Source organism: Scaptodrosophila lebanonensis, unplaced genomic scaffold (genome assembly GCF_003285725.1).
Source record: "Scaptodrosophila lebanonensis strain 11010-0011.00,11010-0021.00 unplaced genomic scaffold, SlebRS2 tig00000092-arrow-pilon, whole genome shotgun sequence".
In the NCBI taxonomy this organism is placed as follows: domain Eukaryota; kingdom Metazoa; phylum Arthropoda; class Insecta; order Diptera; family Drosophilidae; genus Scaptodrosophila; species Scaptodrosophila lebanonensis.
Genome location: NW_022060566.1, coordinates 2,617,635 through 2,640,426, shown reverse-complemented (window position 1 = coordinate 2,640,426; position 22,792 = coordinate 2,617,635). Strand labels below are relative to the sequence as shown.

The 22,792-nt window shown below is 38.6% G+C and overlaps 1 protein-coding gene across 1 annotated transcript; it reads right to left on the bottom strand.

Moving 5' to 3' along the window:
* Positions 1 to 14,921: 14,921 nt before the first annotated feature.
* LOC115627377 (chondroadherin) lies at positions 14,922 to 22,183 on the bottom strand. Its single transcript, XM_030523030.1, has 2 exons — positions 22,064 to 22,183; positions 14,922 to 16,094 (listed from the first exon to the last, which is right to left on the bottom strand). The coding sequence occupies exons 1-2, from the start codon at positions 22,181 to 22,183 to the stop codon at positions 14,922 to 14,924; spliced, it is 1,293 nt and encodes a 430-aa protein (XP_030378890.1).
* Positions 22,184 to 22,792: the final 609 nt, after the last annotated feature.

Here is a 22,792-nt window from a genome sequence, read left to right as displayed (position 1 = left end):
GTGGTTAAGGGCTTGATCCAAATCGGAATGCAACAAATATTGCACTCTGTGCAATTACTTTTGCACTCACCTGTACGCACAGATGCAACTGCAAAACGATGCGAGGTTTCAACAAACAATTTAATGTACCTATAATATACTATATGTATGATGATGGATGATGATTGAGTAAATAATTGTGATATTTGTATTTATATCCGCTAATATGATTTGAAAATGCTCTTAATTTATGTATACGAGTATATGAGGATGTATGGACTTGTGTACTCAAACTTATTTAATATTTAAGTTGTGCTCTGCAGTTCCCCCTTCTACTGCGAAAATGTATTGAAGTTCCTTGTTCTATCAGCAATCTTTAGATATAATTTGAAAAAGCATTTTATTGTTGAATATTGTGCAGATTTGAGAATTAATTTGTGTGCTCAATAATAAACGCCTACAAGTATGCAGTGTTTTATTTAAATTGCGCTTCATTTCCACTCAACGGAAAGGTAGTTTGTACAACAACACTTGATTTGCCTTCAAAGAACTCTTTTATTTAAATTTATATAGATCGCACCTCGTTTGCGTGTGTGTGTGTGTGTGTCGGTGTCGGTGTCGGTGTGTGTATTATATGGTTGCCGCTTCGTTGTTTGTTGGCTACTTGCTAGAGGGGCTGGTCGGGCTGGGCTGGGCTGGGCTGTCTGCTAGACGCACTGTCTGTTGTTTTGGGGCCCCATGCCGTTGGCTTTTGTGCAAAATATGAGCGGAATTAAAAATTAGTCCAAAGTACTGCTAAGTGCGGAAGCAGTCGTGGCAACTATAAAAAAACAACAACAACAACAAGAAGAAAGAAAATAAAAAAAGCAGCCACAGCGCCAACAATAATGCGCCGCAACACGGACCGACTCTGACCATATTTTCATTGTCCATGTATAGAGTTCACACACACACACACACACACACACACACACAAACACCCATACATACTGCATATGCATATACATGCATAGATACACATACATACATACATACATACATACATGCATATGTAGGTATGCATGTGTTGTTGTGCATATGTTGGGACCCGTAAGTGCCCAACTTGGTGGATGCTTTAGTCGCTCGTTGGTTGAAATTTAATGCCACGATGCTAAACGTTGTGGGCAGATTAAATAAACAGTGCTTGTTGGCCATCAAGCGGACTGGTGGTGGTAGGAGGAGGAGGAGGAGAAGGAGAAGCATTGAGTAGTCGCTGTTCGTTTTCCTGCCTTTTCAATATGCTTTTTGTTGTTGTTGTTGCTGTTGCTTTTTTTCACCCTTTCCATATTGCGTTCACTCTTTCAATTGCCACACATACACACATTTACACACACATACTCGTACATATGAATTGTATACAATGCATAATTGGCAAGCTTAATCCATTTTTGGCAGCACAAATTCATTATTTTGTGAAGGGGAAGAGGGAGGGGGATGGCAATATGGTGGGCAATCGCCATTTGAGCAGCAATGAAAATACATCGAAAACGACAATACAAAAAAATAGAAACAAACAAAGAAAATGAATAACAAAATCGCTTAAACTGTGCACACCAATAAATTTAAAGCAGCTTAAGCATCACAATTGCAACAGAATCTAAAACTGCAGCAGCAAAAAGCGCAACAAATACAAATACTCGTAAACTAAAACAAAGTAAAACAAAATGCGAAACAAGCCCCATTGGGAGAAAGAGAGCGAGCGAGGGAGGGAACTCATACAGCTAAGTGAGGCTGCGACTTGGCCAGTGTGTGCACAACACAATTGACTGAATCATCTGAAAGTGATGCCAATTCCAGACAATGCAGAGGCCAGGGCGAGGCAGTACTAACCGAGCATTAGTTGGACGCACCAAATTGTCAAGAAGACAAGCCTCCCATTTAAATACGTTCATTACCAATTGCTAGCTTTTGAAAGCATAATCTACAATACCTTTCTGCTGTTAACTATTTAAAAAAAAGAAGTGACATGAAATAAAATAAAACAAAACAACAACAGTAACCTGCAAGTAACAGCAAGCTAAAAGTAATGATTTTTTAATAAAAGAATTAAGCTAATAGACTGTGCGGTCGTCTGATATAACAAAGAAGTGATTAAGAAGTGATTTCGAATAACGAAAATACTCGGAAGCAGTATAAGCAAAAGGAACGTTAAAAATAGGTTTTTTGATGAATGTGTTACTTTAATCAGCAATATAATATAATATAATATGAATTATTTATAAAATGTATTATTTTTATCGAAAAACAATCCCCAAGGCTTATGAAGTTTGTCCATGCTTTTTGTTGCTCGATTTAAGCAAATAAGCATAATATTAATCTGCCTCACTTAAAGACTATATTAGCTTTAATTTAATTGATAATAATTTAATTGAAATCTTTAAGCACTAATCTAAAGATTCTATTATTTTGAATGTAGTTTTTGAATAGCAACTTTGAAAAAAACAAACTTTGAAAAAACGAATAAGCTTATGAACTTTTAAAAAACGTGTTTACAAAAAGAGATAACTTAATGATTTTAAACTTATTTTTAGCTCATTAAAAAAATGATTAGAGGGAAAGAAATCCTATATCACATTTATTTGAGGATATTTTTACCTAAAGACAAGTTAGCATCATCTATCCCTTAGATCTGTCGAATTATAGTAAAAAGATGATCTAGTACTTACCTCTTCGAAACAATTGGCGGAAGATCTGAATTGGAAGCTAATTGTAAGATATTTTTCATTTAAATGTATATAGTATTTTTGGTTTATTTCGGTCTTTATTAGTGTTATAAATTTAATTTTGTAGGTATGCATTTTTTGTTTATAGGGCTAAACATACTTATTTGCATTTATTTATTTATTTATTCTGCACCTGTATCTTTGGGAATTACACACCGATCGAGACACTGGTCTATCGAACAATCTATATCGATCGACAGACATAATGTACATTATGTTGAGTTTTAGTTTCATTGAGATTAGACACAAAATATTGGCTTACATCACTCAATTATACTATTTTACATAACAATTTCAATTAAATACATATTTATTTATTCACTATAATTACTTGAATGTGTTATGTGTTTGTGTGTTGGCTTTTAATTAGACATTAGGCATTACGTTTTAGTTGCTAGTCATTACATACTTGACGTTACATAACACAACAGAAGAACAGCCCCTCAGTAGATGCCAGGGGACCATTAACTAGGCGATGATTAGGCTTAGGTTTGTCTGTTTATTCTTTTTGTTTTTTAAAAAAAAATTGTCGTATATTCGTGTATTCTTACTTAGTTTATTCATTTTAGCTAGTACTCGATACATAACTGGATAACAATGTGGGGAGTACATAAAAATGGGCACAGTTTTGCGAATATTGTTAGCGTTTTTTTTGAAAAGTTCATGAAGCGGCCAGTGCAGCCCATTTCCGAAAAAGGGAATTGGAACGAGAGAAACTCGCATTCACCCAACAGTGTGTAAATAAATAGGTATGCATGTGTTAATTAGTAATTGATAAGTCTGATATGTACAGTTAATAATGCTGAATTGTGAAAATCGGCCAGATGATGAGATGGCGATATTCAATTAGACAATGTTGTTAGCGGTTATGTGCACATTGCAAACACTTTATCACATATGGTAAGTATGTATGTATTTATTTATAGTTAACTATATGTATATATGTATTTTGCTTTGCTGGCTGACGCTTAGATTAACTATCGTTGTTACAAGATTCAAGTTTGTTTTTTGTTTATTAATTGACTAAATTTGTGAAAAGTGTAGCTATGTGTGTGTGTGTGTGTGTAAATGCATGTTTGTGTATACATATATATGTATGTGTGTGAGTGTGTGTGTGTCTCCAAATGCCATAAATATGCTGTCACATATGCGCCATAATTGTATAATTTTGCAGCACCTGCATACTCGTACAGCACACATACAATATACCATATTCATAGATTTATGCAGACTTATATGCAAGTACATATACAAGTATGCATACATATGTACATACATACATATATTTATGTATGTATGTCTCCACATTCAAAACACACCCACACATACATACAATACATGTGTGAAATGCATGTTATTATGTTTCAATTGCTTTTATATTTATAAATAAGCCAATAAATTTATAGTTATTTACGAGCTATTAAAAAATATCCTTAAACATGATTAAATCGACTCGTTTGTGGCGCCTGATTAGTTGTTTGTATTTATATATACTATATATAGTATATACTTGTATATACATATATATGTATATTTATATCTGTATGCATGGCTATATATATCTATGTATATATATATATATATATGTATGTATGTATGTATCTTTGAATTACATTTACTGCGAGTTCTATTTTGGCAAATATTTTATTTTAGCTTACGACTTTTTGTTTGCGCACAAAAATTCAACAACAAAAACAAATACAAACACAAATAAAATGCAAAACTCAAAGCTCAACCCACTGACCGCTGTCCACTGTCCACTGACCACTGTCCACTCCTGCATAGTTCTGAGGCCATAAATTAGCGTTCCGACTTTTGTGCATGTTCAATTTATTTGAAGGAATTATCATTATCCCATTACCACAAAAATTTGAAACAATTTTTCACATATGGCTGACATCGACCGAGGTCCACCCACACACTCACACACACACACACATGCCACGCCCATAAACCCAACCCTCCCATTGACATTGAAAACTTCATTTTCAGCTTCTGCTTGCAGCCTCTATAGAGTTATGTACAAACAACAACCACACATAGACACACATACAGGGCAGGACATGAAAATGCAGCGTAAACGCGTTTGCGACGAAGATTTCACGTATTTTTGTATTTCACCGAGTTGTGTGTGTGTGTGTGTGTGTCTATCTCTCTCTCTCTCTCTCTCTCTCTCTCTCTCTCTCTCTCTCTCTCTCTCTCTCTGTGTGTGTGTGCAACAATAAAATATTTCGCAGTCGTCATCGACTTTGTCAACTGTTAAGCATACAAGCCACTACTCCATTGGGAATTGAAGCTGCGGTCGGACAGGAAAATAATTTGCACACAAATTTGTTTTATTTCACAAGTGGCCCTTAAATAGTACAGTTCCATAAAAAGTTTTCTTTTTATCAGAAAATTATATATTCTATAAAAATTTTGAAGCTTCAGACAGACCCGAAAATAAATTGCACACAAACTGATTTGACTTCACGAGTTGGCTTTGAATGTAAATATCTACAAAGTTTGTTTTAGCAGCAAATCATATTTGATTTTACAATTCTTAATTGGCGGTCAGATATGCAAATAAATTGCAAATAATTTTGCTGTTTTTTTCAAGTTGTTACTAAATATTTTAGAACAGAAAATCTTCATAAGCAGCAATCCATATAGGGGCGAATTTTGATTCGTTTAATACTTATATCAAATGGGAAAATACATTTGTAATTGACAATGCTCACAATGTTTTGGACATAAACCATTCGTAATAGATCTAAATAGAATTACTTCTTTCGACAGACAATTGATATCAGAAGCTTTTACATGTATTCATAATTAGTTCTTGATATGATATGGTAAGAAAAATGTACTTTGAAACATTCAGAAATGTTATAAATGGCAATATGAATAACCTAGGAGAGTAAGAAAATCGAATTGGAAGGGTCTTGAATAAAATTCGAATTTAAACGAATATTTCTTAATTTTAATTTAAAATATTTTTTAATAATTGATTGTTATGGCATCGTTGGGAAATTTTTACCAAATGTCAAACTGACAAGAAGGGTTATATCTTATTCGTACTTCTTCTGATTGATGCATACGGAAAGGAAAATGAACTTAAATATAAGTTGTGGGAAGGGAAGCTGGTTTTTGGTTCGCCATCAGTCCACTGTTAGGTATAAAAGCTATTCTATTCGTTTTGATTTATTTATTATTATTGTGAGCAATTATGAACATTGTTTCAATGGAAAAGCTAAGATAAAATTATCATAAAATTAAATTTTGGATGCACTTTGAAGGAGAAGGTTATTAATAAAAAAACAAACTAATTTTTAGATTCTTGAAGTTCTTGAAGAGTGAAAGAAAGCTAAATCCGCAAGCCGGTGGGAAGAAATTCAAAAGCTAGTTGAGGCTGAGAAAGAAGTTCCTTATAATAAATCCTAACCTTTATTTCAAATTGTCCATTTCGAAATTTTATACTAAGTATAGTACACTATACAGCGTGTTATTTTTTTGGCAATTAATTAAAGCATTTGCTTGTGCTTCAGAGTGTAAGTAGTATTTTAGCTCGCCACAGCGCCAGCAATAGTTTTCAGCTGGGGTGGGGCTATCTGATGCAATTATATGGAGATTTGCTTAATAATTGTGTGTGCAAGATTTCATTTGATTCGATTCGGGATGTCTGTGCGCCGTCCTGCGCCGTCCTGCGCTGTCCTGCGCTGACCCTATTAAGGATGTGTCCGGCTTGAGTTGTTCAGCATGTTGTGGGGATTAAGTCAGGATGCGTGTCGACAACTGATCAAGCGATTGACAAACTGACTAACTGACTGAATGACTGAATGACTGTTTAGCTGACACACTCAGTTGGCTGACTTGAGAGGCTGCTTGACTGACTCGAGCACTCAAAACCACTTGAGTTGGCTTAACTGATTTGCATGTGTCACATCACATTTGTCTGCCCTTCCCCACCAACTTGCACCCTCTCCCACGCACACACACAGACACAGAGACAGGGACATATAGACACACATACGCACGTCCTTGCACGCACGCATGCACACGTCGACGACAATGTCGCCGTTGAAGTCCTGGCATGGCATACTTATTTATAAATTGGATGCCGAGAAAAGCGCCTTCTGGCTAAGTATTGTACTAAGCGCCGCCATGGGCGATTTTTCAATTAGTTGTCCACCCACCCATCATCCATCCCCTCCCCTCTCCACACATACGACCATCGTGTCTGTGATACAAATTTTGTGGACTTTTCGGAGGCTCTCGCCTGATGTGTTGCTCAGTTTTGCACGGAAATCCTACATAATTAAAATACTTAAAGGCTTTGAGCACAACAACAAAGTTTTTAACTTTTAAATTGTTGAGCCTTCCACACACACACACACACACGCACGCACGCACACACACAAGCCGGTCCGATTTATTGTGGCATACGAAAGGGCGCACATGTGTAGAAATGCTTTATGGCTGTCTACATATGTGTGTTAGAGAGTGTGTGTCTGCCTCAACTTACTAAGCTTACTTAAGCATTTCTCTGTGTTTTAAGTGTGCCTGAGATTCAAGTCCCTTTCTCTTGCCAATTCCTGCTCCTGACACAACAACAACAACAACAACAACAATGCAAAGTTATGGCCTCCTCTACCCTCAGGCCACCTATAGGGCATCAGTCGATCGACTCGCAGGCATTATGCCGCCACATTATAATGTCCAACCAAAATATGTTAAGAGTAGAATAGCAGACTCTTGGGTCTGTTAATAAGCATCGTTCGTATACATTTTAATAATTTTTGTTATTAGACACACACACACACACGCTGAGAATTGAAAACACGAGCAGTGCTGCCAAGTCTGAAGAGTCGGAAAATGCTAAACAGCAATTGAAGCCAACCAGAAAAAGCTAAACAATTGAATTAATGTTGTTATTTGTGTACATAAGTAGAACATATGCATTGAGATGGATCTCTCAAAGCCGCATAACACGATCCTTTTGCGGCACAAATTTCTATTTCGCTTAAGTTGTTCGCATTCGAAACAAGTCTCAATAAAGAGCTGATTCTTTATTTAAGATATTCACGCGTAGTGCTTAAAAGGTTTAATAAAATTATTATAGATCCTCGTTCCCCTCTTAGTGCATCTAGAGTGTAGTCTAATAATTCATTAGACTATACATTCCAAGGCATTGGATTATTGCGAATTAAGTAATTTATTAACGGCCAGAAAAGATTCAAGTTTATCTTTTTCATCAGTTAATGAGAAAATTAGTTTCTAAATTTAAAAAAAAATCTAAAATCTACTTGAAAACTAAAGTTTTTTAAATTATACACTAAATAAAAGGGTATTTATTTTTGCGGTAAATAACACATTCATTTCCGAAGCTGTCCAATATCGTAAACTTTTTCGACTCATTGATATGAACGAAATAGGAGCTGAGGGAGACTTCATATTTATGCAACGACCCCAATTAATACAACATATTTATGCGTTAAAATATGAAAATTTGAAGCAAATAAGTAAGGTTTTTATGGCATTGCTCGTATATTCAAATGAAAACTAAATACTGGTCCAATCTGACAGATTATTTGCGTTTCCAGTCAGTGTATATTAGTTCAGTTTACGTAAGCTTCGGCTATTCTGGAAGGATTTCATATTTCAAGCCTTACATTTAATTTACGACTCCAAATATCAATTAATTTGGATTCATAAACGAAAATTCTGTTTAGAACTTATTATATATAATAACTTATTTATGACTGATGGGTTATCTGTGAATCAGACTGGGATCTACCCTGCTTTCTTAGCTTAAACACAAAAGAGAAGCACTATAGTTGTAAAGGATACGCTGGCAAACAAATTCTACAGGTAAAAAAATAAAATGCAGTTGAGATCTATGTTAATAGACACATCCGATTAAGTTTGCGAAATTGGTTACTTTTTTTCTGTATTAAGCGAGAATTAATCGTTTTTCGGAAATTCGGAAAAGGAAAAAGATATGTTTAAAACATACGCGTGTATAAGTATATAACTATATAAAAACATGTGAGTATTGGTTGTAGCTGGCATTTGCTTTGTCGTTTAAAAAGCAGTTGAGTTGGCGGGAAAAACCGCTAAGCTGGCAACACTGCCATATAGGAGAGGTATGAGCCAAGCGAGCTTGATGTTAAGGATGAAGGCAGGTCAGCTGGCAGCATTCATATTTATTACCTACACTTTTATTTGCTCTACTCGGGCAACATGCCCGATGGCAGCCCCCGTGCCACAAGCGTCCCCTCAACCTCATGTGCTTGGGGCCTGTCTAATCTGAACGACACTGACACCAGCCCCAAGGCCTCAGCCACAGCCACAGCCTTCAGTCCTTGCCGCAGCTGCTGAGCTGTCGTTTTATTGTTGGGACGGCGTCGAGAGCGGCGTGGTTAGAACTGGGATTGGTGATGGTGCTGGGGTTGGGTACGGGGTAGGGGTCGGGGTCGGGGTCGAAGTCATATACGTAGTGTAAGCCGAAGTTGGCATTGCCGCCTTTCTGACCTCGATTTAACGATTTTGCTTTGTCATTTGGTAGTTTAATTATGTGCATGGAAATTTATGTGCGACTTCTTGACTTTAAATGAAGTGTAAGGGACAATCCTTTTTTCCTATGCCAGCTGTTGATATACCCGCCATTGCCACTGCCACTGCCACTGCCACTGCCACTGACTCCACCAACACCACCGCCGCCGGCGTCTGGTCTGCAATTATTTATGGCCAGTATGTCTGGGTGGCAGCGACCCTGATTAAATTTTCTATTGGGTCAATAAATTTGAACGAAAAATAAGCATTTTTGCCACAGTGATAGTGTCTGGCATCCTAATCCTCCTCCTTTTGCTATCCGAGCTGCGACATAATTATATACACGATTAAATATTATGTGCCGATGTGCCAGATAAATGGGCCAGATAGTGTCGTAGTTGCAATTTTTATGAATCGCCATAAAAGCTTACTAATTTTTGATCGATTCAAGCAAATGTTTACTGCCAAGAAAGCTGACTAGCGCGCGATGCTAGAGATGCCAAAAATTTCATTTCAAACTTTAAAGCATTTAAGCCAAATTTGTTTTGATTTGTTTTCGATTAGCGCCAAAGTTCTCCCGAAAATATGTGCCTGTTTTTGTGGCCATTATACGAATGGCATCATTTTAGATTGAGTTAAAAAGCGTTTTCCACCGTTATTTAAGTGCCACAGACTGCCAGCCTTATTTTCACGGCAATTGGCTCCGTTTTGGAAAGAAAGAATTGAATATTGTGTTGAGCTGACACCGAACTACAGTTGTTGGCTTATTATAAACAAAAACTTCTTTAACATACGAAAATATCAAAAAAGTTTCCAAGTTACTAGGCTGAAGCATCTTGCGAAGTTAAAATTGAAGTCTAAGACTTCAAAATTAGCATATTCTTCAAAAAGTAAAGCTGTTATCATCTAGAATTAAGCATTTTGCATTTTTTCGTTTAACTAATCGATCATAAGAATGTGAGTAACATTTTTTTATAATATAGATATATGTGTTTCAGGAAATCGAAAATTAACTTCAGCAGCATGAAAAAGCCCCAAGACCTATATGAAAATATCATATAATTTAATAAGGCTGTGATCAAACAAATAATTGCTGTTGTTCATTTAAACTTCGGCAGCGGTTTGTACTTTTATTTTATAACAAATTTTGCTTTCTATACGTATTAGAGGTTTATGCGAAAAATATACGATACTAGCTATATTATTGAAGACTTAGATATACTCGACGACTATCTATAGTCTAATAGCTGAACTATATGGTTATTGTTAGACTATAGCATCGATGGCGATAGACTATAGAAGATCAGCTATTAAGCTTTACAGCTCTACCGCATGGATTGAGAAACTCGTAAGAGAACTCTGAACTGAAGATTATATTTTCTATACGAAAAATGTACGATATTATTAATAATGTTGTTGACTTGAATAAGGACTATCTGATACGCTTTAGAGAATTCATAACTAATTGAATTTACCATTGCTATAAGAATTGGGAGATAGGACCTTATTGGTCTGATTTAGTCGTTTTTTTTTATGGAAAACATGTATCAATTTTGACCAAAAAGTATTAGAAAATGTTCAAAGACCATTTATTCTAAGAATAAAAACAGATTTTTAAATGGTTGTGCCTGCATGGCTATAATAAGAGTAGTTTTGGCAAAGATATTGGTGAAACGATCCCATGCAATCCAATCGGAAGGAAACCAAACCAAATGAAGGCAATCCTTAAGTTTAGCTCACCGCATGGTTCTTTAATTAACTCATTGTTCAAATGGCGTGCCCAGATTAGTTAAACGCTGACAAGAAGAAGAACAACAACAACAACAGCAACGACAAGAACAACAACAATAACAACAGCAATAACGACAATAACAAAGAGCAATGAAATGTGCTTCGCAGAAAATGGAAATAGGAATGAAAATGTAAATCCAAAGGACCGGCGGGCGGACGGTTGGACGGTCGGACAGACGTACCAGCAATGGGGTCGCACTTTAAAATAAAGAAAGTTTTAATTTCCTTCAATGATTTCTCAGCGCATTTGTTTCGGAGCCGCCCTCAGCACCCAAAGCGGCCACTCAACCAAGGGCCGCCATGCACGCGTGTATGTGTAAAGAATGCTTAGCATCATAATCAAGTCAGATAAATCTAAATCCTTTGCGATAAGCGGCTAAAGAATGGCAAAAGCAGCCGCCACTGTCGCCGTCCCCAACGACAACGATGACGATGACGGCGACAACCCTTCCCAACCCTTTCCCCACACCTAACTCCAACTTTGGCGCCATTCCCACAACCCTTGTGGGAGGCGGACAATTTTATGCTGCGCGTGAGGAAAGCGACAGCGACAATTGTGGGGACTAGAAAAGGCAGGGCCAGAGGGAGGGACCCAACGACACCCACTAACCCACAGTCATTGCCCAAAGCTACTACACTGAGAGAAAATGCAGCTGAAAATTAAAAGTACGAGCATCCTGCTTTGCCACAGAACATTATGTCTCTTGATGGTCTTAGGCCGGTTACTATATAAGTAGTATACAAAAAATAAAATTTTGATTAAATACGACGTATTTCAAAAATAACCTATGCATATGATTAATGAAAAAACTTCCAGAAATCCAACTCAGATGCATTTTAAGGCGAAATAGTGCTTCATAATAATGAAGAGTTTGGTCGACTTTATTTGGCGAAAATTTCCCCTGCCTACGCCCTTGATTATTGCACTGTGCTTGATAACAGAACTTTATGTCTCTTGATGGTCTTAGGTCGTCTACTATATAGTATATGTGCTAGTCTGTTGTTATTTTATTGCCTAATCTGATATTAGAAAGCAGTTCTTTCTAATTTTGGTCACCATGTAGGCCATGAAGGTCGTTATGTAGGCCCTTCAGTTATGATTGCAGTATTCCTCTGCACCTTATGCCTTGATGGTCTTAGCCCGTTTACTATATAAGTAGTATACGTACTAATCTTATGGTTCCGGATTATCTTATCCGATATAAGAAAGAATATTTTCTGCGACCCACAAGTGATGATCATAACGGATGGGCCTAGTTATGAGTACACTAGTCAACTGTTTCCGTATTATCTTATCTGTTATTAGAAATCATTTTTTATCTAATTTTGCACTTTAGTTATGATTATATTATTATTTTCATGAAATATTCTTCTAACTTGGGAAATTTGTCTACTAAATCTTGTAGACTTGGTATTGGGAAAATGCGGCTTAATTCCGGAAATGCTGTTGCCTTTTTGAAAGCTTTTCTCTTTTTATGCGTATGAGCAGAACTCGCTCGTTGGCTATTTCCACACTAACCTATTTGTTTTGGCCAGCCTTTAACGCAATTCCTTTAATGCATTCCCATTTTCGGGAATTTCCTTAAAGATACCTAGAATTAGTCAATTGCGGCTGTACATTTAAGGAAGTAATGGTTGGGTTTCTGTGGCGCTTAGAACATATTTTCTTTGAGTGTCGACGCATGAAGGACGAAGGACACGCAGCACACGATGGTGGACGAATTAGAGTTGCAGTGCGAGTATCTGAGTTGCTCCCGGCATGCTGCCGCCTCCATGCGAGTGAATAGAATTTGTAATTTCCGTTTTCATTTTGTATGCTAACCCACAGCAGTGGCAATAGCCCGTACCCCTCCACCTCTCCACCACTACCCCTTGCCCCTTGTCCCTTCCAGCATTCACACCATCGCTGCAGCCCATTAGAAACAAGGGGCAGGGACAGCACTTAAAGGGTACTAGTACGTACAATGAAATTGTCGGAGCTCGGATGCAGTGCGCCTTTAAGCAGTTCAATTGCTTTGCACTGGACGGGTCCCAATCGACGGTTGCTCTGTCCGTCCGTCCGTCCGTCCATTGGTCGGTCCTCCAAAATGCTCGGCCACAAGAGCGAAAGCACACAACTGGTCTGTAACGCTTTTGGGTCGCATATGACGGCTTCGACTAAACTTGACACAGTGGTGGCCACAGCCATTGAACGACTGCTATTGCCACTCTTAATGTTGTTGTTGTTGTTGTAGTTGTAGTTATTGTTGTTGTTATTGCTGCTGCTATTGTTGCTGTTCGTTTACTTGTAGTTGTTGTTTTTGTTGTCGGCCACGCCACGCTAAATGCATTTAAAGATGAGAAAGCATTGAAACCATTTTCCATTTCCATTTGCATTTGAAGTGAAACGTAAAAACGTTTGGCCAGCCAGCAAACAAGTCCTGCCCCCAGTCCTTGGCCAGGCCGCATTCCTACTAGTCCTGGCCCTGGCCCTAGCCCTACCATGAATCTCTTACTTGCTGGCTAAGGTCGGTTGTGTGAAAAGCAGAGTCATGATAATGGTAATCGAATAAGAAAAATTCATACTCGGATTCGGCTTCTCTTCGAGCATCCTCGAGTCAATTTTCGCATTTAATTGGAGCTCTGGTCCTACAGGCAAAATATTTGCAAGCACAGTTTCATGAAACATGTTTCCATTAGCTGATTCAATGTCCCAGAACAATCTGCATGAGTCTGGGAAGTCATTTACAAATATGGTTACAACAATAATGGATTAAAGTTCTGGACAAAATAAAAAACCACTCCATCTGACCTCTAAAGTCGTTTAAAAGTCTAATTTGAAAGATCTGTTCAAGTGCATTTTGAACAGAATTTATTGAGAAATTCTTCAGAGTAATATATCGTCATTAAAATATGGCTAGACTAGACAAATAAATTTGTGATTGTAAATAATACAAGTATACTTCAAGCAAATCTCAAAAGAGAACTTCTTAGCGATAGTTTTAGTTTAAGCTACGGTTAGACAGGCAAATAATTTGCACACAAGTTCAAACTCGTCAGATATTCAAAGAATTTGAATCGCAAAACAAGCACAAGAGTAACATTTTATACTGAAAATAAATTGTTTTGCCATTACTTTGAATGGTCTACTATACTTGTATTTTTAGAGTTGGACGGATTTGTGTGCAAATTTTGTCGTCCGTCTGAACAGAGCGTGATTTATATGAGAATACTCTTGCCATTAATATATATCCGTGAAATAACTGAATAGTTGGAAAGTAAAAGAATAGGACATCCTACCTTCCAAGTTTGGTCACACAGTGGTCAAGCGCTCTATGTGGGTTCGAAAAGGTTTGTCTGTCTGACCTCAGGACCCGCAGAATTGATGTGGGACACAAAAGAGTCGTGTGGGTAGCAACAATGTATTTAAAGTCTTGAAAATGCAGACTTTTGTTTAAGAATTGGGCATTTGTTGTTTGATAAAGCTCTTATATAGATCTTACATCAAACTAATGTTATTCTACTCCAAAAAAAAAAATTGTTTCAGCTTTGTTATTATTCTTAAATATTCTAGTGAGTAACATTTTGAAGGAAGAGCTGATGGGAGTGAAAAGGACAACTCTAGCTTAGCAGCTATAAAATCATCTTGTAACATTTCCAAATATATATAGAACCTACAGAGGGGGAAACGGGTCCAAAATAGATATGTTCGTAGTCATTAAATTGAGGGATATTTCGGACCCGATTCTGTTCTTTGTTTGTATTGTACTTATAAAAAAAATGGATTAAAGATAATGCAGCCATGTTAATACTTACAACTACTACGGATAGGTGTAGGGTAGATTTCAGGTTAGGATTAAGCGAGTTACATTTAGCTTAGTGTGTGATTAGATGGGAGTCGCGTCGACGGCGTTTCCGACGACGTCGCCATGCTACATGGCCCAAGAGCTGGGCGAGACGTACACCCAACAGACGCACATAACGCCACTCTGCACAGCTGGCGACGGCGATGAGGAGCATGGCGTTGACGCCCAGGGCCAGTGTGGCCGCGGAGGAGCCGAGGTTGCCCTTCGTTAGCTGATCCGAGCAGCGACCGATCGTATCTATGTCCAGCTCGCTCATCACCCGACCATTCACCTCGAGCGGCGAGATGCAATAATTCCGTTGGAGGAACTCGCTCAGATTGTGGGCGCCTTCGGCCAACGGCCCGTCCAGCAGGGTGTGGATGTGGCAGCCACAGGGGAAGTGGTTGTTCAGCAGCTGGAGATGATCGACGCCATCAACAATGATGGCATTAGGATCTGGGGTCTCGAGCACATGATTGCCGTGGAACTTGAGATGTTTGATGGCCGCTGTGTTGGTGAAGTTGAGCTCCTCAATGGAGTCGATCTTGTTGTTGAGTATCTGTAGCGTCTCCACCTGGGTTAGACCCGTGAAGGCATCGGCACAGATGATGCCCAAGTCGGACTCCTGCAGTGTCAGCAGCAGGACATTGGAAAGGCCGCGAAAGGTGAACGGCGAGATCTCCTTGAGGTCCATGTAGGCCAGCTTCAGCAAGCCGACCGCATCCATGCCAAAGAAGGCATCCTGCTCGATCGTGCGTATCCCAGAGGGCAATATGAGATGACCGACATTGGTGAGACTGGAGAAGGCCGAGCTATCGATGCGTATCAACGGATTGTTCGTCAGCAATATAAGCTTTACGTTGGAGGTGCCCGCAAAGGCATTACCCTCGATGCGCTGGATCTGGTTGTGGCTGAGCAGTATGGTCGAAAGATTTTGGAGACCCGCAAACGCAAACTGCGCCACTGTCTGCAGCGGTGTATACTGTATGGAGAGCTCCTTGAGGCGTGGCAGGCCTCGGAAGGCAAACTGCTTGATGCGCGTTATATTATTGCCATCCAGCGATAGTTTCTTGAGAGCTCTCAGGCCGGCGAACGAGTCCGGCTTGATGATGGGGAAGTTGTTTTTTGTGAGCGCCAAATTCTCCACTGTTGTGGGCAATTGTCGAAGTGGAATTTGCTCCAAGCCGCCAGTGTTACACAGCACCTAAGCGAAAGAGAGGCGGATAGAGAAAGAGAGAGAGAGGAAAATTTAAAATAATAATCATAAAATGTATTTTAATAGAACTTCTATACAAACATTGCAATATGAGTTTTTGTTAAAAAAGCTTTACCAAAAAATGTTAAATATTATTTAAATTGAATTTTGTGTAGAGCTGTACGTCCGTACATCTGTCGGTCTGTATGAACCTCTTTAGCTTTTAAACCATAACAGCTAGGGATAACAAACTTGGTATGCAGATTGTAACTACATATATACATATACAGATTTTGTTACCAATGCTATATAGAACCAATATTTATCATTGGAACGAATACACTTAAAAAAAAGGAGAAAATTTCGCTTCATTGGAATCAGCCAAATAACTACTTCTTAAATATTATTTAAATTTAATTTTGTGGTTTTCGACCGTACGTCTGCCTGTCTGTTCGTGCGTCGGTCTGTACGAACCTCTTTATCTTTTAAACCATAACAGCTAGTGATAACAAACTTGGTATGCGGATTACTATTATCCATACACATATTAAGTTTGTTTCCATTACCATATAGAACCAGTAATTGTCATAGAAACGACTACACTTAAAGAAAGAGCTCTTGTGTTGTTGATGAAATAAAATATCTAAGCATTGTTATTATATTAACTTAACATTTTCAGATTCCGTTGAGATCGGTACATGATAAGTTATAGATAACAAATGCCCGATTGCTACGAGCAGCAGTTTTAGTGGAAGAAATTGTTTCAGTTCCTCAAAATAAAACATGATTAATTATTTTTCAATGCCATGGCATATTTTGAAGTTGTATCACAAATTACTCTTAGTTGCTGCAATTTTGTTAAAATATTGTAACAAAATCTTGAACGCTTCATAAAATTGACATCAGCATCCGTACTATGGTAGGTGAGGGGATAGGTATGGGAGAGGAGGATTTTAACGTTCTACTCGCATTTAACTTTGGGGCAAGTTTTCGGTTGGAGCAAAGAAATTTGATCGGCCATATATAATAGTACATACATAAATCCAATTTGTGTATATATATATATATAAATATGTGTGTGTGTGTGTGTGTGTGTGTGTGAGTATCTGTTGGATGCGTCTAGCGGCAGAGCTTTGTGCGTTGATTTTTATACGATGACGCTTTTGTTGTTGTTGTTGTTGTATTTTTCGTTTCGTTTTTGTTTTTCAATGCTATTTTGCTTTGCGTGAAAATTGAATTTGCGGCTTTATTGCTGCAAATAAAATTAAATCGAATTTTTTGTTTTTCTTTTGGGGCATTTCCCGCGTCATTTTGGTCGCCAACGCCAACGCCATCGCCATCGTCATCGTCATGGCTGTCATCGTCGCGGGGTGGGGCGGTGGATGAGGCGGAGGCGGTGGCGGTGGCGGACGGTAGGGTATTGTGTTCTTACCGTCTGTTAGCCGCCATTTCTGTGTTCTGTTTTATATCCTGCTTTGTGCTTTCATTTTTTACAACTACTTATTATGTGCTGATGTGTGCGTTTGTCCATCCGTTTGTCCATCCCCACCTCTGTCCCCCCGCCCACCGTTTGTTCATTCGTCCATTCGTCCATTTGTTCGCTTGTCTATGCTCGTCCCCTGCATCTGATGTCGCATCTCTGTCTCCAGACTGTTCCCGTCTTATTGCGCCCACAAACCGGACATACATCGTCACTTCATTCTACACAGTGCTGGACACAAAACTAGTGCTTCACGGGTATATATATAAATAAATAATTAAAAAAAAAAAAACGAATCGTTATATTTAGAAACAGAAATAGGAATTGTGACATCAATAATGTAATTGAGACTGAAATGAATGCGAATCTAAAGTAAATAAGTAAGTGCAATAAGTAAGAAAGTATGTAAATAAATAATTGATAATAAAAATAAATAATAAACCTACACACTGTAAATAATTAGGTAAGTAAATAAGTAAAAAGGTAGGTAAATTGCTGTAGTAGTGTAGTTATTAAGTAATTAATAAATAAATAAAAAGTAAGTCATTAATTAAGTTTTTTTTCTTTTTTCTTCTGTTTAATCAAAGCATTGAAGCCGTGCATTCAGATTAGCACCTTAACAATACATTTTTACAAATATAAAATAGACCAATGTCGAGCACTTCCGCGCGAGGATTAATAAGTTAGTGGTAGCTTATGCTTATCTACATGTTTTGAAAAAACCTAATCGTTTCAGTCTTCGCAATAAAAAACTATTATGACTTAATATCGAACCATTGTGTCATTAATTGCAAACCAATACGAAATGTCTTGTACAAAGCTCCTGCTCTCTCTCTCTTTTATTATCTTCTTATAAATGTAGATTTTTTTGAGAATAATTACCATTTGACTTGAGCAACAATTAATATTCTGTGCGAAATGAGAAATTTGAGAAGCTTACGAAACTAATTAACGTATGTCATCATTTTTTGCACAGTTCTAGGAAGTTTGTTTCTTTGCTCTATTTGTGCGACTATGACTGTTTATGTCTACCTATAGCTGGGCTTAAGCTTATACCACTTCTTCACTCCCCAGCCACCTACCACCTGCCACCTCCCCCATCCGACAGCCAAGACGATGGCGTTTCTTGCGTAACATTTACACAATTTTCATACGCTTCACCTTTTAAATGAACGAATTAAAAGTTTCTTTTCTTTCACTTTGCGCTGCTTGCGCCAACCCTCTCGCTCTCGCTCTCTTTCACCCTCCCCCTGGCCTCTCCCCTACGCCATTGCCTCCCCCTCTGCACTGCCTGCTCTATTCTGAATGTTTTTATTTTTATTTATTTATTTTTGTTGCCGCTTCATGCTGTTCCCGATGCCGACTTGGCCATTTGTTGGCCAGATTTGCTTCTGTTGTTCGATTTAATGAAATTTCTTTTCAGTTGAAAAATTCTGCGACTTCTGCGTGTGTGTGTGGGCGTGTGCGTCCGACTTTTTGTCGCCGCTCCCATTGCACAGTGAGCTTTAACTGGCTGACCCGTAAAAGTATGCTATACCTTTTGCTATTGTTGTTGTTGTTATTGCCAACGGCACTGCCAACGAAACGGTCCGAACTAATTTAACGCGCTCAGAGTCCTGCATCTTAAATACAGGCTACGGTTAAATAAAACAGAAACAAAATCAGAGCCGAGCTGAGCTGAGCAAAAAAAAAAAAACTGGAAGCAACATGAAATGGAATGTGTGTGTGTGTGAAGGATACCCATCAGCCATCCTTCCATTCATCCACCACCCAATCCTTTCTCATGTTTGCGAGTGTAAATGTGAATTGTGAATGAAGTGTAGAGTAAATCATTTCATTGTCCATAATCTGGAATAATGAAATCACTTAAGTTCTCAATTTAGTAAAAATGACTACGGCAGCAAACAGATTCAGACTCAGATTCTGATTCTGATTCAGAGCCAGAGCCAGAGCCAGAGTCGCAGCCACAAGCAGAACGGCCCCTTTGGTAATAAGGATGCGCATTAAGCGTGCTCGTTCTCTCGCGGGAGACAATTGAATACAACGTAAGCAAATACAATACGAACACTGAGCAGTGAAGCAGTGAGGAGTGGGAAGGGGGGGAGTGAGGAATGAGGAACCACCGACCACCGTCGTGGCAATGTAACAAGTGGAAGCGATGAAGGCATGCGGTGGCCCATTCAAGGAGTCCACAGAGCCAGACACAGTCGAAGCCAGAGCCGGAGCCACTGCTCCCCACCCACCCAGCAACATACAAACTGCACTCAGAAAAACAATGCTTGAAATTGCGAGAACATATAGATAATCCCTCGAGATCTGTTTGTGGGGAAGCTTCTTTGTGTGAAGTGAACTTTTCGCCTGAAATTGGCATAATTCCTTCAAAGATCGCAACATCATGTTTGGAAAGCAGACACATACTTTCTTAAATGGTCTTTGGTTGCAATATGTTTATTTTAAGAAACAAAGGCTTGTGGAGTAAAAGAATTTTGGCTGTGGTTTCTTGCTCTAATAAAACTATATCCTAATACAACAATTTTAACAATAAAAATAAGCCAATAAATAAACAGTTCCAACACAAAAAAGGTAACAAATAATTGTGTATATCTTCAAGAATAATGTACATAGGTAGACTTGTTGTTATTTTTGGAGTCGGTGTCAGCCTAGGAAACACTAGCATTAATAATATGAGAATACTTAAAGAAATATCTCTTTACAAATTAACTTTTATACGAACGAAAATACACTGTGACAGAATACCTAATTAAACCCATTTGCAAATTAATTTTTATACGAGAATACACTGTAAAAATATCTGCGACCTTGAAACGACAAAAAAACCGACACCTAATTAAACCAACCAAGGAAATGTATCGAAAATAAAGGACATTTTTCATTTTTCAGAACTGCATTCTAGAGACTGTATTTGCATTTGTAATCTCTAAATTGAAGAGAGAGAGAGATTTGTTTCTCAAATTAATTTAGCAATTTACTCGATCATGAATTTCTTCAAGTGTACATAGCGTGATGTTGCGAGATGTGACGAAACAAAACAAAGCAAAACAACCGTTTGCCTTCATTTTCGATTTAATTTTTGTGCTCATCACTGGCGGCAATCAGAAGAGCTGAACCAGCTGCGACCACTCTTGTCTGACCATGGCCACCACCATCACCATCACCATCACCAGCTCCAGCTCCCAAAACGCATGAGTCTCTCTATATCTTCAATTCTGGGTGTTGTTTATGTGTTTGTGTGTGTGTGTGTGTGTGTGTAAGCAGCAAAGCTCAAGCTTCAAGTCTCTCATGTCCACCCCGCCAAGCTAGCTTTGTTTTGGCTGAGGCCGATGGACGCTTCGCCCAATGCGTGCGCGCCATCTAACGCTCCAACCGCCACCGCCCTCATCGGGCATCCCGCATCCCCCGCACCGACCCACTACCCAGCATTGTACCATCTATCAGAGCCATCACATTCAGCAGCAACAGCATCAGTAGTGTCTGTGTCGGTCTTGCGGGCTGTCATGCCACTTGCATACATATATGAGTACGTACACTCAGAGAAATGCATACATTCGTTAGATTTTAGATTTAAAGAAGAGGCAACATTAGAACATATCAAGAGGAAAGTGAACAGTTTTGGGTGTTCATTCAATACCTGAAGTTTTTAATAGTCAAGGGCAACACATCGTTATTTAACCTCTTAACAAATACTATATATTTCAAAATACATCGGATTTGTTACAAAAAATAAATATATTGCATTTACGTATGATTATGGGGTTTCTGGCACCGTGTGCTTTGAATATGAATTGTGGGTTAATTTTACTGGAAAATGTATACATAAATTAATATGAAATATATTGAATAATAGCTTAAAAAATTGAGACGAATAGTAGACTTTTTTGCAGCAGTAATAGAATGGAATAGTTGTCCGCATATAAATGCGAAATATGATTACGATACTGAAATAAACAGACAATTAATAAGTATAGTACATGTGCTAATTTTTATGCGATCGTTCCTATAAACAGATATGATAAAGTTCACCGATTTTTTGTAAAATGCAGATTATTATGCGGCAGAACATAACTGACCATAGTTTCAAAACATAAAATTTATTCTGCTAAGAGTGACTTTTTCCCCGATCAGTCCCATGTATATATAGCAGCTAAATGAAGAAGCTAAGAAACTTGCTCTACGTTTGGATAAAACAATTCTTCCTATATACAAGGTATGGCACTCGTGGCTGTACTGGTTTAAAAGTTATCGCTGTTCATACAGTCGAACAGACGAAAAGGCGGTTTGGTTTAGTTGCCTTTAATTTGATTTGCAGTATATATATTTTTTTTTTTTGGTTAAGTGTATATAACTATAGCTTTATACTACATATATATAGTATAGTGGGCTCTGGTAGTGGCAGTGGCAGTGGTTGCTGTGGCTGTGGTACTGACTGTGTGCCACCAACTGCCGCCACTCGAGGCCGGGCAGACATTGTTAAGCTTACTTGAGTCTGGGACAAGCAGATGCACTCGGCTGGGCATGATTTGGATGTTTCGGTTTGTTGCGAGTTCCACAGGCAGACAACAGTGAGCGCAATTATGAGTAGCAGCCAGGAATTGCACATTTCACGTTGTTGCTGACACGACAGTTTGGCGGCGTAATTGAGCTCGATTCTCTCTTGTCCTGTTTCTCCTTCTCCTTCTGCTGCTACTGGTGCTGGTGCTGATGCTGGTGCTGGTGCTCCTCCTCTCCCTCTGCTACTCTTAAATGCGGCAGATGCCACTTCCTCCTGCACTTCTGTCTCTCACTCCTGCCGCCTCCTTCTGTCTGCGTCACTGCGTCTCGTTTCTCGTCTCGGTGCGTCACCTTTCCTTGCCTTTTCTTGCCTTCCCTTGCCTTGCTTTGCTTTGCTTTTCTTTGCTCACTTGTCGTGTTGGCCTTATTTATTTATGTTTTTATATTGCGTTATTTCATTTGAACTTTCTTGTTATATATTCTTAAGCTTAATCATATTTATTTATGCTGCTGAGGCTGCGGAGGCTGCTGAGGCTGCTGATGCTGAGACTGCTGTCGTTACTAGAGACATGGGCCTAAATATGGGCGGGGACATGGGCGTGGGCGTGGACGCGGGCCTGAAAATGGGCGTATGCATAGGCGTGGTGCGGACGGGCGGGCGGTCGCCTGCAGTTCTGGAAAAGATTGAGAAGGAACGAAAAGTTGAATGAATGAATGG